This window comes from Schistocerca serialis, chromosome 4, assembly GCF_023864345.2.
Source record: "Schistocerca serialis cubense isolate TAMUIC-IGC-003099 chromosome 4, iqSchSeri2.2, whole genome shotgun sequence".
In the NCBI taxonomy this organism is placed as follows: domain Eukaryota; kingdom Metazoa; phylum Arthropoda; class Insecta; order Orthoptera; family Acrididae; genus Schistocerca; species Schistocerca serialis.
This window is the reverse complement of record NC_064641.1, coordinates 208,616,969-208,634,798: the sequence shown is the minus strand read 5'-3', so window position 1 is coordinate 208,634,798 and position 17,830 is coordinate 208,616,969. Positions and strand designations below refer to the sequence as shown.

General features: G+C 39.5%; 1 protein-coding gene across 2 annotated transcripts in view; it reads right to left on the bottom strand.

The window, feature by feature from the left end:
* Positions 1 to 17,830, bottom strand: part of LOC126473675 (nucleoprotein TPR-like) — a 398,029-nt gene that overhangs the window by 65,059 nt on the left and 315,140 nt on the right. For both annotated transcript variants that reach the window (XM_050100910.1, XM_050100911.1), the window contains exons 21-22: positions 12,110 to 12,247; positions 4,188 to 4,383 (exon numbers count right to left, since the gene is read on the bottom strand). In XM_050100910.1, coding sequence (XP_049956867.1) covers positions 4,188 to 4,383; positions 12,110 to 12,247 — 334 coding nt within the window. The remainder of the gene's footprint in view (positions 1 to 4,187; positions 4,384 to 12,109; positions 12,248 to 17,830) is intronic.

Here is a 17,830-nt window from a genome sequence, read left to right as displayed (position 1 = left end):
CCCAGAAGATTACTTTGTAGAACAGCAGGGAGTAAATGTGTTCAAAGTATTGTTGATTTGTTTCTTGAGGTCAGTGCAAGTAGAGAGACTTACATGGTGTAATTTATTATTAACTAACCTGCTACAGTAAAGAGATACGAGACAGAAGAAGCATTGTCTTGTATAAGGAATTTGTACATGCCAGTGTGCAGCAGCACTTGCATTAATGAGTTGGAACTATAGGAACATATTTCTCTCAAAGGCTCAAACTCTCATACTCCTCGGTGAAAATCACATACTGATTTGACCAGCAAAGACACTGAGAAAACTAATGCCAGAGCAGTACAACAGGTCAGATGGAAATTGCTGATGCAATTCCTGTGCATCACGTGCCATCCCTCCCTGTAGGTGGTATGTGATGGCCTCACCCGACCACCTTGAGAAATGAACAAGGACTACCAACTTATTCTGTTCAACATTTGTTAAATAAGCAAGTCCAAATCAGATGAGTATGTGTTGCTATCCAGAAGAATGGAACACTGACAGTTCACAGCAGAGAACTGCCAAACTTGGGACACAGGAGAACAGCAGTAATTAATTTACAATGAGACTATGAACACAAGAAGAGTTGTGGTAATGGCAAGCGAGAAGCCTCATAGCTGTCTGTCAGTTGTTCATTGTTTTCTGGCTACTTAATATCAGTACCCAGTACACAATAGCTGCCATTTGCACATCTTTTCTATGTATGTACCCTAGGCAGGCTGTCATGAGGGAATTAAAGATAAATTTTGGCTAGAACTGCTGGATGGCACTAAAACACATCACTGTAACAGGGTGTAATGTACTCTTCTGTACACTCTCAAGGGTCTGCTGGTGGTGTCAATGATGGGTATAATCATCATGTCGATCATGGATTAGGAGGACAATTAAATGCAAACATCTCAGTTTTTTTAAGAAACACATCTCTCACCTTACCACATACACAAGTAGATGCTATAACACCCATACTGATAACATTTTACTATGGAGAGCAGATTTTGCAATAGCCATTATTGCAAAAGCCATACAATCACAATGCAGCAACATGAACTGCTAGATGGTCGCTTGAAAATCAGTGGCTACAAGGGAAAAGAGGGCACGGCACAATGAGACATTTAAAAATTAAATGGTGGCAACTTTGACAGAATGAAACATTTAATTATAGAGTTAAATTTCATCAATAAATTCTCTTATGGCTGATCAGTGCTTGTACCTCAGTTGCTGCTACAGTGAAGTCTACAATCGGTATTACAATACCTTGCCACATCAAAGTAAACAAACTAATATGGGAAAACCAAGTGCAATGTTCATGTGAAGAAGGTGACATATAAGCAGTTAAAACGATAGAAACTGCTTAAAGCAATAAAAATTATAAAATTATAAAAAGTGAAGATGGAAGTTGCATAAGGCAAAGCAAAACACTTGCAGCTATTTTTGATCAGTTATAAACAATGAAGTAAGGTTCAGTGGCTAAGTGCCTAAATACAAATTGAGTGGGGTTCCCATATACATGTTAGGAAGATGATTCAGATTTAACACTCCACTGATAACAGGGTTCAATCTTCAGTCGGTCCTTGGATTCCCTACCTTACTTGCTCATATGGTATATCCTCTAGGACTGTGGTGTTTCAGAGAAACTTCCTGAATGAGTAAAGATGTAACACAAAGGCAGCAACAGCCAAGTGATATGCCCAGCAGGATTATTACAAAGTTTCCTTATGGCAGTGGATGTGTGTAGTGGGGATCTGATTTGTCACCTCAACTCTTTAGTCTTATCATTGACACCTTCACAAGGAATTTACAGAGAAAAGTCCCTTGGACACCATTGTACGCCGATGATATCATGTTTGCTACTAAACCAAATACTTGAAGATCATGCATATTAAACCAACTGGCTTCAAACTAGAGAAAGAAGTAAGTTTTCAATAGTTGGTATCCCATATGAAAAGCACGAAAAAAGATTGGGGGTTTAATACACCACTGATATTAAGGTCATAAGAGATGGAGCAAAGGCTTCGATTCATAAAATATAGGGGAGGAAACTGGCTGTGCTCTTTCAAAGGAACCATACTGGCATTCAAGTGATTTAATGAAATCATGGCTATGCCGTCTCACTTCGCCACATGCAAAGTGATGGTGGCACAAATGACGATGGACAAGCCAAAGTTAGTGCAGCACATGTGCATTAGTTCAGTGACAGGATATCTCATTGTGAGCAAATTCACTCCAGTTATGTTTGAAATATATAAGACAGTTTTCCACTGTGTATGGAACAGAGTGACAGCCAACATGAACAACTCTCGAGCACTCTCCCTCTGTCATGGAAATGCAGACTTAGATACCAGCAGTGACTTTAACGAACTGCAAAGAAACAGTGCCATGAGACATAAGGGCATAAAATGTAGCCAACATATCAAAATCATTTTTAAAGTTGAAAACAGAACTTATCCCACTACAATATGAAGTAAATATAATGAAAATAGTTGTGGCATGCTGTCGTGTGCCATAGTCAAAGCTGCCCCTTGTAGTGTAATACATCACTTTGGGAAATGATGTGCTGTGTGGCATCTACCGAACTGATGAATGATGATCGCCACAATAATGAGTTAGTATAGTATACTGTTTGAAAGTTTGTTTTCTTTATGTGCATGTATTCTGGAATGGGTGGACACAGCATATATGCAAGCTGGGACAACAACAGCGCTACTAAATTGTGTGGTACCTGCAGTTTGGGAGGTTTATCACATGTTGTCGGGTCCTGCCTTGGAGATATGGTGTGCTCTATGGAAGAAGAACTGCCATGACAATCACAATGACACCATGAGAACAGCTGAAGCTGTTTTGGATGTTGTTTTTCTGCTAGGTGTCATCTGAGAGATAATGAACATCAATTACTATCGCATGAAATTGTAACTGATACAGTTTGTTTGTCAAGAAAGATTGTATGATGTGTTCCACTATTGTAACTAATTGGTAAACATACTGATATAAATGAAGAAGGCCTGTACATCATTTCTTGGAAGACTGAGATTTATGACAGACCTCTTCAGCTTCCAGCGCAGAAGAAGCTGCAGGAGGAGACAGAATCTACGAAGACATACACGGTTATTCTGACTTGGGAGTTTTAAACATAGGAGGTCAGAATTATTAATTAATGGTAACCAGAAATTCATTTATGAGTATAAAACATCACATAACATACAGACTGGGAAGAACACCTCACCCACAAGCTGCGCTAAATTCATTTTTGTGTTTCACTTTCCTGTTTCGTAGTCAGTATATCATCCAAATTACAGCCACAACATAAATTTTCATTCCAGTAACAGTGTAATCTAACAAGATTAAACAAAAGGGATTTGCTCGTGTGACACATTAGCGCAAGGACAAAACACTGGACTGTTAACGGAACAATCAAGAGTTCAAATACATGGCCAAACTTTTTTTGGCTTATTTGTTATTTTACTCTAAGAAAATTATGTTCTTGCTCTTTCATCAATTTAACAGTTACTTAATCTAAGTGTTTCGTCATTTTATTTGTACAGGAATGAACATAAGAAACTGAGAATTTATATAAACAAGTATTTCTTGGTTTTAGTTGCTGATTGATATGCTAAAATGAAATGAAGATTTGTCTTGGCTGAAAGCTACAGAACTGGAATATGTGAGAAAGAAACATGACAATACAGAAAATTACCTAGGCATGCAGATAACTATAATTAATGGAATTTAATATGACACATTTCTGTTACTAAATTACATGAGCTGTGGAACAGCCAAAACTTTCAGAGCAAATACAATGGCAGACTAATTCTGGCAAAGGAAGAGAAGCAGCATTTTGTTTACTTCAAAAACATAATTAATCTAATACAATTGCTAGGTGATTCCACAGTTCTCCCTGCCTTTATAATGAGCGAATACTTATTGGCATATGGCTCAATGTTCATGGTATTGAGGGGGCAGGGGAGGGGGGGGGGGGGGGGGCTGTCACTGGTAGTTGCACTATGCCTTTGTAGGTGGAAATACACATAATAGCCGTAAGTTAGTGCAGATCTCAACAACTAGACAAAATAAATTACCTAAAACCACAGTATTATTATATTAGATTCTAATAAAAAATCATAAGACTGTAATTTCATGGAGTACAAAAGTGATCATAAATAAATATTTACTTAAGGTTTGTCTCAGGCGCTTCCTTAAATCAGCAATTGTTTCATTTTTCAGTCTTTTTGTGCGCCTGAGGAACTCATTTTCTCGAAGAAGGGACAATTTCTCCATGATGATCTGTTTATTCACTCTATTTTGCTTTTTTCTCATCATAGTGACCCTTTTTTGAAGCATTCGTACTTTCACCTTCTCTGTTTCAAGCTGGAAAGGTATATAATAAATAAAGACATATGGCACAAATATTCACAATGAAGACAAATATTTCTAGCAAACTTTCATATGGAAACACACACACACACACCCACACACCCACCCACCCACCCACCCACCCACACACACACACACACACACACACACACACACACACACAAGTCTTTTACCAGTGTCTTCATCCACGTATGGCACATACACTGACAGAAAACAAATCACAACACCAAGAAATAATTATGGTACAGTAATGAAATTTCTGGAATACGTTTGTTTAGGTAACATATTTAAGTAATTAACACTGCAAGATCACAGGTCAATATAAGCGGCAGATAATCCATTGAAAATGAGAAATGCTGATACAATAATAACCAGTGTAACAGCCCAAATGTCGAATGCAAGCATGTAAATGTGCATGCATTGTGTTGTACAGGTGCTGGATGTCAGTTTGCAGGATGGAGTTCCATGCCTGTTATGCTTGGTTGGTCAATACAGGAACAGTTCATGTTGATTGTGGATGACACCGGGGTTGTCGTCTAATGATGTCCCATATGTGCTCGACTGGAGACGGATCTTGTAATTGAGTACACCAAGGCAACATGTCAACACTTTATAGACTGTAGAGCATGTTGGGCACAACAGCGGGTTGTGAATGAGCATTATCCTGCTGGAAAACAAAATACACCCTAGAATGCTGTTCCTGAATGACAGCACAACAGGTCAAACCACCGGACTGATGTACAAATTTGCACTCAGGGTGCATGGGATAATTAATTAATAGAGTGCTCCTGCTGTCATACAAAATAGCACCCCATGCCATGACTCCAGGTGTAGGTTCAGTTGGTCTAGCATGCAGACAGGTTGGTTGCAGACCCTTAACTGGCCTCCTATTAACACACAGCCACCACTGGCACCAATACAGAACCAGTTTTCATAAGAAAGCACGACAAACTTCCATCCTCCCCCCCCAAAGGCCTCTCACTTGACACCACTGAAGTTGTAATTGACAGTAGTTTGGGGTCAGTGGAATACACACATCAGGACATCTGTCTTGGAGCTGTCTTTGAAATAACCAATTTGTAACAGTTTGTTGTGTCACTGTAGTGCCAACTGTTGCTCTAGCTGCTGTTTAGATGTGCCACAACCATATGCTGAACATGATGGGCCTTCCCTCTCGGTAATGCCATGTGGCTGCCTGGAGCCCTGTCCCCTTGCAACCGTGCAATCTCATGGTCATCGCTGCCAGCAATCATGTACAGTGGCTACATTCCTGCCAAGACTTTCTTCAGTTTCACAGAAGGAACATACATCTTCTCTAGCCCTATTACATGACCACACTGAAAGTCAGTGAGGTGCTGATAAAGGCGTCGTATGTATCCTTAAAGGTATTAGTGACTAACATCAATTCAGTAAGTCCAACATCAATTCACTAAGTCCAATCTCAAAGTTAACAAACACTCATGACTGTTGCAATGTGTATTTAAAACAAACCTGATTTACAACCCCCTAGAGGCTTAAGAGGACCACACCCTGGTTTAGGTCGAAAAAAATCGATTTTCGGTTTTCATCATATTTCGATAGATTAAGGTTTTATTTAAGTACTTTGAAAAGGATTTTGGTGAAAAAAAACTTTTTTGAGCATTTAAAGAGCATTTTCCTACCACATGTGTTTATGTGCCACGATCACTTTTCTGTCACCCACATTTCTGCATATATTTTAGATCATTATATCCCCTACATTGCAGGTTAGGGATTTCTTTATTTCTCCTGAGTGTGTTTGCTATCCTTGGAATGCAATGGTCGGTATTCTTTTGTTTCTGCTGTTTGTAAACAACACACTTTCAAACAAGCGGTTAGTTTTGTTCAAATGTGATTGTGAGTAGTTGTTATACTTACGTTTGCAGTGCTTGTTTACGTGTGTTTTGTTGTGTTTATTGAAGAATATGAAACGTTAAGGCATTTTCAAGAAACTTAGAGGATACAAATTTAGAGGATACAAGTTTAGAAAGCTTTCTGTACAAGAGGTTATGTCACCTGGCAACGATGTTTCTAATTGTAATTCTTCAACAAGTGCATCATCAAAGAAGCTCTCACCATTTCAAGAGTGTTACAACGAATTTACTGTAAGTGAAAAGGGGTGCAGTAACGTTATTATAAACTTGAGAATATTATCAGACATAATCTCTAAATTTGTACAACGTAGACAGTGTGGTGAGTCACAGAGTCTAAAAATTTGTGAGAGAGCCAGTGGGAGGAAAGACCTAGCAATTGGTTTGGATTTAATTTGTACTAAATGCTCAGCTGTGATTTCATTTATGAGTTCTTCAAAACCAGATGCAAGTGGCCCTTATGAAATCAATACTAGATTAGTTTATGCCTTAGAATACATTGGCAAGGGCATGGCTGCAGGGAGAACATTTTGTTCAGTGATGAACTTACATCAACCACCAAATAAATTTTTCCTGACTGTAATATTAGAGAAAGCTGTATGTGAGGTCAGTGAGAAAAGCATGAAACTGGCTGCTAGGGAAACAATGGAAGAAAATTATGGATGTTCAGATATTGCAGTTGCACTTGATGGAAGTTGGCAGAAAAGAGGACATACTTCTCTGAATGGAGTAATGACTACCACGAGTGTAGACACCGGTAAAGTGTTAGATGTGGAGATAATGTCTAAATATTGCAAATGTTGTAAAGTCAATGAACATAATGAACACAACTGTGTGGCTAATTTCAAAGGAACAAGTGGTGGTATGGAAGTTCTTGGAGTACTACAAATATTTCATCGCTCTGTAGAAACAACTCCATAGAATCAAGTGGTGTATGGTACACCAAATATTTGGGCGATGGTAACAGTAAGGCATACAACAATGTGGTGAACTCTAAGCCATTTGGAGGTGCCATTATTAGCAAAATAGAATGTGTATGCCATGTTCAAAAACGTTTGGAAACAAGGCTGAGAAAACTAACTGTTGATATGAGAGGAAAAAAATTAGAAGATGGAAAATTGTTGACTGGACAAGGTTGGTTAACTAAAACTGAAATAGAAAACTTGCAGGTATACCATGGGCAGGCAATTAGGAGAAATAAAGAAAATCTGGAGGCAATGAAGAGAGATGTTTGGGCCATATTCTTCCGTAAGTCCTCTACTGATGATAAGCCATGTCATGGATTGTGTCCATCAGGAGAAAATTCATGGTGCAAATACAATAGGGCTCAGGTAACTGGAGAATCTTATTCTTACCAGCACTCTCTTCCTGCTGTTGTTATTAGAGCAATTAAAACTATTTTTAGAGACCTGGCTCATCCTGACCTTCTAAGAAAATATCTGCATGGGCAGACACAGAACCCAAATGAATGTTTCAACAGCATAGTTTGGAACCACTTTCCTAAAACTGTATTTGTAGGCACGCATACAATGAAACTAGCAGTTCATGATGCTGTTATTACATTCAACTGTGGAAATATTGGAAAGTGTTGAGTACTGAAAAGAACTGGGAATTGGGAATTAATCCTGGTGAAAATATGATCACTGGGCTGCAACATTGCGATAAAATGAGGATAGCCAATGCAGACAGGTCTGCATCTAATATGGCCAAGAAAGCAAGACAAACACCCAGGAAGGTGAAAAAGAAGCTGGAAGACCTGCTAGAGGCCAAAGAAGGGCCATCATATGCAGCAGGACGGCTTTAATTAACTAAAAGTAACAAATTTCAAAAGTTTTTCTTTAAAGTCAATTTCCTGTAAACTAAAATTTTCAGTACATATGCCCCATTATATCAGAAATTATCAATGACAAATGAATGAAATTTTCAGAGACTCTGCATAACATAAAAAGCCACCTCTGGTACTACATTCATTAATATTACCCCATTAGAAAGTTCCCAAAAAATATTTTCTGCAGAAAAAAATTAATATTTTTTGTTGATAAATTTAGAAAAGTATTTCTTAAAAACTATAAAATGGATAAAGTAGATTTTAGTACTGTTGACTCTATTAGTATCATGTAACATACAGTAAAAATATTAAGGTCCAGCATCAAATAGTTTTTTCAGAAATGGGTCACATACTTGCTTAAATTAACATGGGTTAGATAGGCAGGGTGTGGTCCCCTTAACTGGCGTCACTCTGATGCAATTGGTGTGAAATCTGAAGAGAGATATTCTTTCAGATGTAGAAACACACCTACCAACTTTTGTTTATGTTGCTCAACTCCTTCCTGGTGCTGCAAATTTTCTTTTGTCAGTGTACATCGTTCACATCTCATGCCTCCCCCCCTCCCCCTCTGTCCATCTCCTTCATCCCCTCTCTCAACCTCTGCCCCACTCACTATCCATCTCCTCGCCCCCTCTGTCCACCTTCTCCACCCTTCCCGCCCCCCCCCCTCTGTCCATCCCCCCCACCCCCCACCCCAAACCCATGTCTTCCTCTCCCCATTCTGTCTGGAAATTTCCTCAGCCACCCTCACTCTCTGTCCATCTATGCCTCCTCTCTCTGCTCAGTCATGAATATTTGCATATGTCTCCCTTGAAAAGCATTCCAATACAATCCACATAACACATTCCTCTTTGTGGCAAGCCTATAGATGTCATGCTTGCCAACCATTTTCATGTCCACTCCCACCAGCATTGGAGCTAGGTGGTTGCTGCCCCCACAGTGCTTCTTCCCAAACAATTACATGTATGTGCTGTTTGAGGCTTTCCTGGCACTCCAACTACTTGATAGGTTCCCAGGAATTACGCCGGATAATATTGTAGAAACCGCACAATATTTCAGCGAGACAACTGCCTGCCCTCTTCAGGTGCTACTGTCGCATCGCTGAGAAGCTCGCCAATTTATATGTTGGCTTTCTAGAACAGCGCAGGCGCCAGCGGGGGCATAACGTCATCGAAGACCAATCATGGACGGCGTCGAATACCAGAGCACTCTGCTGGAGAAACAGGTCGCGGAAGCGCGCCGCGACGCAGGAAAATGCAGCCAGTTGCGACGGATCCCGTTGGGGCGCACGAGGTGCTGGCGCGCGATTTAAGCATTTGCGCTAAGGTTTCCCATCTGCATTGACTCGGTGCAGTTGCTAATCTGCGGCTGACGATTCCTCAGTGCCATCAAGGCTGGCTCCCAGGCTTTGCTCAGGTGAAACACTGTGTCTCTGTTTATTAGGTCATTGCTTGTACGTATTTCGACCACCTCTTTGATGATGGAGTCCCAGTATGTGGAAGCATACTAGAGGATCTTGGTTTCTTCTTCATAGATGATGCCGTGTCTTGTGTCAAGGCAGTGTTCAGCAAACCAAGATCCTCTCGTATGCTTCCACATACTGGGACTCCATCATCAAAGAGGCGGTCGAAATACGTACAAGCAATGACCTAATAAGCAGAGACACAGGGTTTCACCTGAGCAAAGCCTGGGACCCAGCCTTGACGGCGCTAAGGAATCGTCAGCCGCAGATTAGCAACTGCACCGAGTCAATGCAGATGGGAAACATTAGCGCAAATGCTTAAATCGCGCGCCAACACCTCGTGTGCGCGAATGGGGTCCGTCGCTCCCGGCTGCATTTTCCCGCGCCGTGGCGCACTTCCTCTGACCGCGACCCGTTTCTCCACCAGAGGGCTCTGGTATTCGACGCTGTCCATGATTGGTCTTCGATGACGTTATGCCCCCGCTGGTGCCTGCGATGTTCTAGAAAGCCAACATATAAATTGGGAGCTTCTCAGCGATGCAACAGTAGCACCCGAAGATGGCGGGCAGTTGTCTCGCTGAAATACTGTGCGGTTTCTACAATATTATTCAGCGTAATTCCCGGGAACCTATTGAGCAATTACATGTACGTTGACAAATGTCAACCTATTTTTGTTGTGTGTCAAAACCACACAAATACCAGTTATACAGACACATTTCGTAATGCACAAGCATATGTGATGCTGAAGTTGCATATCCCGCATGAGCCAATAAGATTCATAAAAATATTAATCATCTCTTCTCCCAATAGATGAAAGTGCAACAAAATATGAACATTACATTGCCCAATGACATGTTCTGATATACGACTTTTGCATTTGGGTGGTCCACAAAAAGTCAAATACAAATCAGAACAAACTTAAGACCTTATCTCTAAGTTCTCAATATTATATCCAATATCTATTGGGCACCTAGATGATGCAAAACACACACATCACAACTTTACAAGAAAGAAATGTACATATGAATATGTCTCTTAGAGAAAAAATTTCCTACTTACTATGGCCTCAGGAATGCAACTAACTTATATACAGAGATTGAAAAATAAGGAAATCATTTAATTGTAAGACTTACTGCAGTTTTTCTACCTTATTCACAAACCAATCTTCAGAAAGCTTTCAACTGAAGGGGTTAGTGACAGATAGTGCTAAAGCCCAAGAGCATATTTTGTGTTACTGCATGCCTAAATTCAAAGGTAAGATGATAAATACAACAAGATAAAGCTATTTACATAGTTGACAGCATTTCCTATCGGCGCTTACAGATATGCCTGTTGGTACCATGCGGGGCATATGGAAACAGAATAGATAACATGAACAGACTAATCCTTACTAAATTGTGAGTTAGCACTTTCTTCCACCAACCCCTTTGATTGAAAAGCTAAAAAAACTTTTTGGTGGTTAATGACAACATTTTACAATAATGTTGTACAGATATCCCCACCCCCCTTCCAAGGCAAATTATTCACTGAAATAGTGTGTATGCTCTCCACTTACAAGTGCACTGCAATCTTAAGAGAGAGATATATGTCAAATAATACATCTAAATTATTACATTAATAGAATAAGTAATTAAATTTGTAAGAGGGACGTCCCGAAAGTAAGTTTCATCACAGTTTTTCACACAGAAACTGTATTGCCAAAAACAAACACACCATGGCACCAAGCACTATGCACCTTCCACTGTCTTCTGACATAGTAGCACTAACACTGAGACATTTGCCATAGTGTGCAATCCATTTGAGGAAACGACTCTGGTAAAACTCTGTGCCTGCTCCACCTCAGCATTGGTTTGCAATGTTATTTTCATTCGTGAATGTGGATAGAACACCCACTTCGATCTTCGTCCTCCACATTTTGCCTTCTTCTCTGAACATGCAGCACCAGTGACCTACCATCTGATGAGACATGACCTCTTCACCATACCAGTCTGTAGGCATTCATGAGTGACAAGAGACACTGGACCCACGTGCCCATTTATACTAGACAACAGAACGCACTTCCACTGGTGAACATGTTTTTAGTACATGTCTGTCTGCCATTGTGATGTGTACTTTAATAACGTACATACATTAATCCTTGTTCCATATATCATGAATACAACATTTTGTAATGACGTGGAATGTGTCACTTTAACAAAACCACAATACTTAAGCTTATCTAGAAGAATTTCATGATTACACAATCAAAAGCCTTTGAGAGATTACAAAATATCCCAATAGCATGTCTGTCTGCTGGTACTTTCTCTTCTTCATTGCCCTGCGTATGTGTCTCTCTCTTCTTCAGTGCCCTGAGCATGTGTCATTCCTCTTCCGTTGATGCCCCTTCCACTGCTGAACCAGCAATGGGTATGGATTTATATGGCAATTGTTTGTGTCACTTGCCGTGACATCTTCTCTTCCAAAAACATGATGAAACTTAGTGTCAGAACATCCCTTGTCTGTATACTAACAACATAAAGTAAAATTAGCAGCACAACTCACTTCAGTCTTATCTTGTTCACTAAGGCGTGTTTCTAATACTGCACAGTGCTCTCGCATCACTCGCAATTGTTTTTCCAAATCATCTCGCTCCTTGCAAAACCGCAAGTTGGTTTCACTGAGTGAGTTAAATGATTCATTCTAGAAATAAAATATGGAAAAAGTAACAATCATTAAGCATTTACAGAGTAGCACCCACAAAGTAAAAGAAAAACCATCAATTCTGTATTTACAAAATGCAAAATAGCACTCAATACTACCCAGAGAGGAAGGAAGACAAAAAGTGTCACTTTATATCTGAAGTATGTTCACACATCTCCAACAAACATTAAAACACATTTTGAGCCAAATTATTTCTCACATGGACTGAAAAACAAGACTTCTAGCAACTTTGGGGAGAGCCCTTAATTACAATGTGGTGATTATTAACCCTTTCACTGCTACAAATTTGCTCTCTGCTTTCCAATGAAGGCGCTTTTGTTGCCATACTGCTTACCAAATGCTGGTGCCTGTGCTGAGAGACAGCATTCTGGCCAACATGAAACATACATCATCCCATTTTTCGAAAACCATTAGATGAAAAAAATTAATTTTTGCTGAAGTTACAGTCTGATATCTTCACTCGATAAAGAATTAAATTTATTTTTGTTTTGCCCTGCATCAAATTAAGTAAAACATTGCACAAAATTTTAAAGAGTTTGCAGAGATAAAAATGCTATAGCAAGAACAAACATGATTTACAGAACATAATACTTTATAGAGCAACACGTATATACAATGATGTACAGGTTGCACGTAGCACTGAACACACTGACTGGACAACAGTAATACAGGTTACATAATATGCCCAGTACTCCTTTGAGATCGCTTAAATCAGGCCACGCCAACTCGAGCATTTTGTGCTTGCATGACCCAGTGCCACACCGGTGCTTTTCCCCTCCCTCCCCTCTTTTCTCCCAAGTAGAGGCTGTATTCATAAGGGATGTCGAAAAAGGTTTCACTGTTACTAAGGAACTGTTGGATGTTATTCCTTTTTTCCTGGCTGCAGAGGAGGTTTTGAACGACATGCAGCTGTTATTCAAGTGCCTGTACAGCATTGGTACTGATAGGGCCCCTGCAATGTTGTAAGAAGGGGGCATAACTTTTCTACAAGTTAGGGTCCACCATGGATAAAGCTGCAAAAATTGCAAAGTTTTGTACAAAGCAATGCTTGAATCATCAGGAATTTAAAGAATTTTTGGAGAATCTTGAATCAACACACAAGGACATTCCTTTTTATTGTGCCCAGAGTATGCCCCAGTAAGTTTCCAGTTTGAGCTGATAAACTTAGAGATCAACTCAATTTTGGCAGACTACATTACAATGGTGATTTGATTTCAATTTATAAAGGTGTTGATTAACAAGAATTCCTGAGGGTTCATGCTGTTGCCCTGAGATGTGTTGCTATGTTCAGAACAATGCTCTTTTGTGAACAAATGTTTTCAATTATGAATAGTCACAAAACAAAAACAAGGTCACTTTTGTCTGATGCTTTGTTGGAAACTATACTTCAAATTACAACTGCCAAAATGATTGCTCCAAATATCAGAAAATCAGTGGCTTCAAAGCGAAGCCAAAGATAAACAAAGAATGTTGTAAATTAATGCAAAATATGGAGCACAATAAAACTATTCTTTCCATCTGCATACAAAATTGGTATTACTATTATTATTATTCATTTTAATACATGTACGCCACTTAATGCACACTGATTTGCCCACCCACATTCACCAATCAACACAACAACTCTCGCCTCAATAAGCACCGCCACAACATGCTCCTCTCCTACCACTGCCACAACGGTGCTGTGTCTGCCTCCCTCACCTTCCCCCACACCACCAACACTACAGTGGACCACCAGTGCTTTTGTCGGTGCTCACAAAGCATCTGAGTTTGTATGGCCTGGCTTAAGCAATAATGTTTCTTTGGTGGCTCACCAGAGCACACCAGGCGGCTGGCCCAGTGGCCTCTGTAACCAGGACTGTGAACTGTATGGACCCGAAATCTCTGAAATCGTGCAGGTCATGAGTGAAGATACATCAAAAATTGCACTGCATAAGCTTTGTGAATGGTTGATTTTAGCTCGTACATTGCAGTGAATGAAATGTAGATAAGATATCGAAATTTTATTTAAAATTGAGAGCAGAATGATATCTCATTTTGTTATCGAGCTATTTGGTTTTATATCCGATGGATGATCACGCATGACACAATAACTTCTTTGTGCATTGCGAATCATGCGGTCATAAAAAGTGTCATATCTCACATAAACGATTCAAGATATCAAAACAAGGTTTTTCAGAAAATGACAGCATGCAATGAGGCACATATGTTGTATGATAAATACTTGAAACTCTTCAATCACTGATATATGAAAGTTAACTTCTCTGCAGCAGTGAGAGCTAGGTGCCTCAGGACACATACAGACATCCACAGCACTGCACACATATACACATCCACAGAAACTGGGGAACGGAACAGTAGGATGTGATTATATGTCCACAGCAGTAAATGGGATAAGGGAACTTACCAGGATAGATCTCACTGTTCAATGCATATTTTCACACTGTATAGCTGTTAGTATCCAATAATGTAATGACTTGGAGGATTGTTTTATGGAGAAGAAATGTATATAGGCTCAACAGCAAACTGCACTTAAACAGTACGCTGAGACAAAAGTCTGCTGTTCTTTTGGTCAACTGCAGTACAGGTGACATAATGATTGAGTGGCTGTTAAATGACAATACTGACAAGAGACTAGTACGTTCTGCTGCACACTGGTTATGCTGATCTCATGCCCTAAGATTCAAAGGCACTAAGGTCTCAGGTGAGACCCCTGACGCATAGTTATGCTTTGGTTTAGCACTGTTCATGTATCTTACCAAATTCTGTGGCCTTGGCAGGCCAGTGTACCATGGACAGAAGTGCAACAGGCAGTACTGCCACGTGAGCTTCTATTGTTTCCCAAATTACAAAACTCTCTGGCCCAAAAAAAAGTTAGCAGTGTTGGAAGAAGAGTTAAATAAGATTAAATTAAGGAGAAAAGAAGACCAAGAAGACCAAACTGAATTAAAAACAGAATTGTGTGTTTTACTACAAGAGGAACATACTAGGAAAGATATTCACGTGGAAGATTAACTGTGAACAAGAAGATTAAAGAACAATAATACAGATATTGTGGAAATCTCAACCAGAATAGCAAGACTTCTGTTAAAAATCAACAACAGAAACTCTATGGAAATCTTCAGGTCTGTTGCAGCAACATGCTCACAATGAGATGAAGAGGTATAAGACCTTGTCAAGAGTTATGGAATCTCATAAATGACAGCAAACTCCACCAAAAAGGTGATAATGTGGATTTTAATGCCAAAATCAGACAGAAAATTTCTTCAGTGGAAATTTTTGATATGACAGCAGAAATGTCTAAGGTCACACTAGTAGAACTGGCTGAGAACAACAACTTTTTTATCCTCAGCATGTACTTCCACAAGAAAGCAAATAGAAAATTGGCTTGTTAAGGATAAAACTTAACTAAAAATGAAGCCTATTAAATTTTACCAAAAAATAATGGCACTGTCCCAAGCCACTTTCAAATTGTGATTACAGACTCTTAAAAATAAATACAATACTAGAAAGAAAAAGACTTAACGGCAGAAAGTAAAAAACGCAGACTGACACTTCCTCTAAAAATAGAGAGGTATATTAATCAACAAGTTCAGCATCTCACAATATGTAGATTAGGAACACACAAACGAAATTATGTACCACAATGTGCTTATGCCAACATCAATAGATATTGCAGGAACACAGAAACCAAAAGCAAATAAAACTTCAAACGGACTGCGCAGTGATTAAACTGAAGGTAAGAATTTCAAGCACTAGGAATATGATATAATTACACAAAACTTTTCATAAGTGTCTTTGAAGATGTGACACACACACACACACACACACACACACACACACACACACACCTCCGACTATACTGTCCCTGATGACTGATGGAAGATGTGGAGCTATCAAGTGCCATTCTGTCTATGTACACGGAGGGCATTGCCGGCAAGGAAATCACAGTATCTACGGTCAATCAATCATGTGAGACCAGCTAGCCAAATGATTTAATGCCAAATAGCCACAAGCTCATTCTCATTTTTTTGCAAGTCAGCTGAGGACATGTTTTTTCATCTAACCTGCGCTACCCTAGATTACGACACTGCATTTAAGGACTCTGTTGAATAATTAAGTAGACCACTTTTACAGTTGTGCAAGACGAATATTCCTGCATATGAGATTGCTAGAGTGAAGTTGAGCTTTGGCGACTGTGGGCTGGTATAATTACTCAGTCAAGCAAACTAACTATTGTGATGGTTTCCACCAGTACCACCATGTCTTTGTTACTATAAGGCATCTGATCTGTATTCAGTTTAACTTGCATGCACAGTGAATTAGTTACGCGAATTTGTTACTTTTATTGTGCCACAGAACAATTATTTACTTTTTTGCGAAGTTACTGACTTTAGTTTCACATTGCAGTGTTCTTATGCGAGTGTAGTAACTAACTGTAACTATTGCTATAACAGATCGCATCACAGAAGTGCTAGCACTGCAGCTTGACTGGGGTGAGGAGTTGTATTTGGCAGTGTGGGCAAGAAAGGAGGCGGGGAGTTGGAGGGAAAGTTGGAGAAGGATAGCTGGCAGGGAGAGCAAGTAGGTTGATGGGATAGAAACGTGACACTCATGAGCTTGGTCTGGTCACAGGCAGGGAAGTTATGTGCAGTGTACAGCCACTTGAGAGAAATGGATTGGGAGGGACAGGTAGAACGGAAGAACAAAGAACTGAGGAGGGGTGAGAATGCAAGATGAGTGAAGTTAGGTTCACGCAGCAAGTGCACATATGGAGCACTGCAAGAGGAGACTGAGGGCAAGCTTTGAGTGTACGGAATGTTTTCACTCCTTATTTCAATGGGCAAATTTGGGAAGATGGTAATCCCTAAATAATAACACAAGCACACAAAAATTTTTCATATTCGGAAGGGCCTTTCGATGCAACACACAAAGAAAGTGGCATTAAAATTGTCTATCTTTGGAATGACAGGGAGCTGAATACTAAGACTGTTTTCAATGTCACAAATAACAGATTTCTTTTGTTGAATAGTATGGGATTTTCTTTCTTTTCCTTTTACTAACATAAATATATCACAGGTACACAATTTAAAATTTAGATGAAAGAAGACAATTTCTCAAAACTGAAACAACAATGCAGTTATTGCAACCCCCCCCCCCCTTTCCCAAAGAAAAAGAAAAAGAAAAAATCTTAGGAGAGACCAATCAGATCAGATCCCTCTGTGTTATGTACGCAACCATTAAAATTATCGTCAAACATATTGGGGGGAGGATAGATTTTAATCAAGCAAAGGAAAATACACTTTAAATCTGGATAGAGCACAATGAAAGTCATGGAATTATAGAGCAGAACAATGAGAATGAACCACTGACTAGGATTCATAAATTTTGAGTTTACTTAGTCAGAACAGACTCTACACACTAACAAGGCACATATTAAATATATGGCAGTGTTACACTGCTTTTGGATAGTGGAAAATTCACAACTGAAAGAAGATTTAAGCAAGGGGATTCCTTTTCACCAAAACTATTTACAGCAGTTCTAGAAAAAGTTTCATGCCT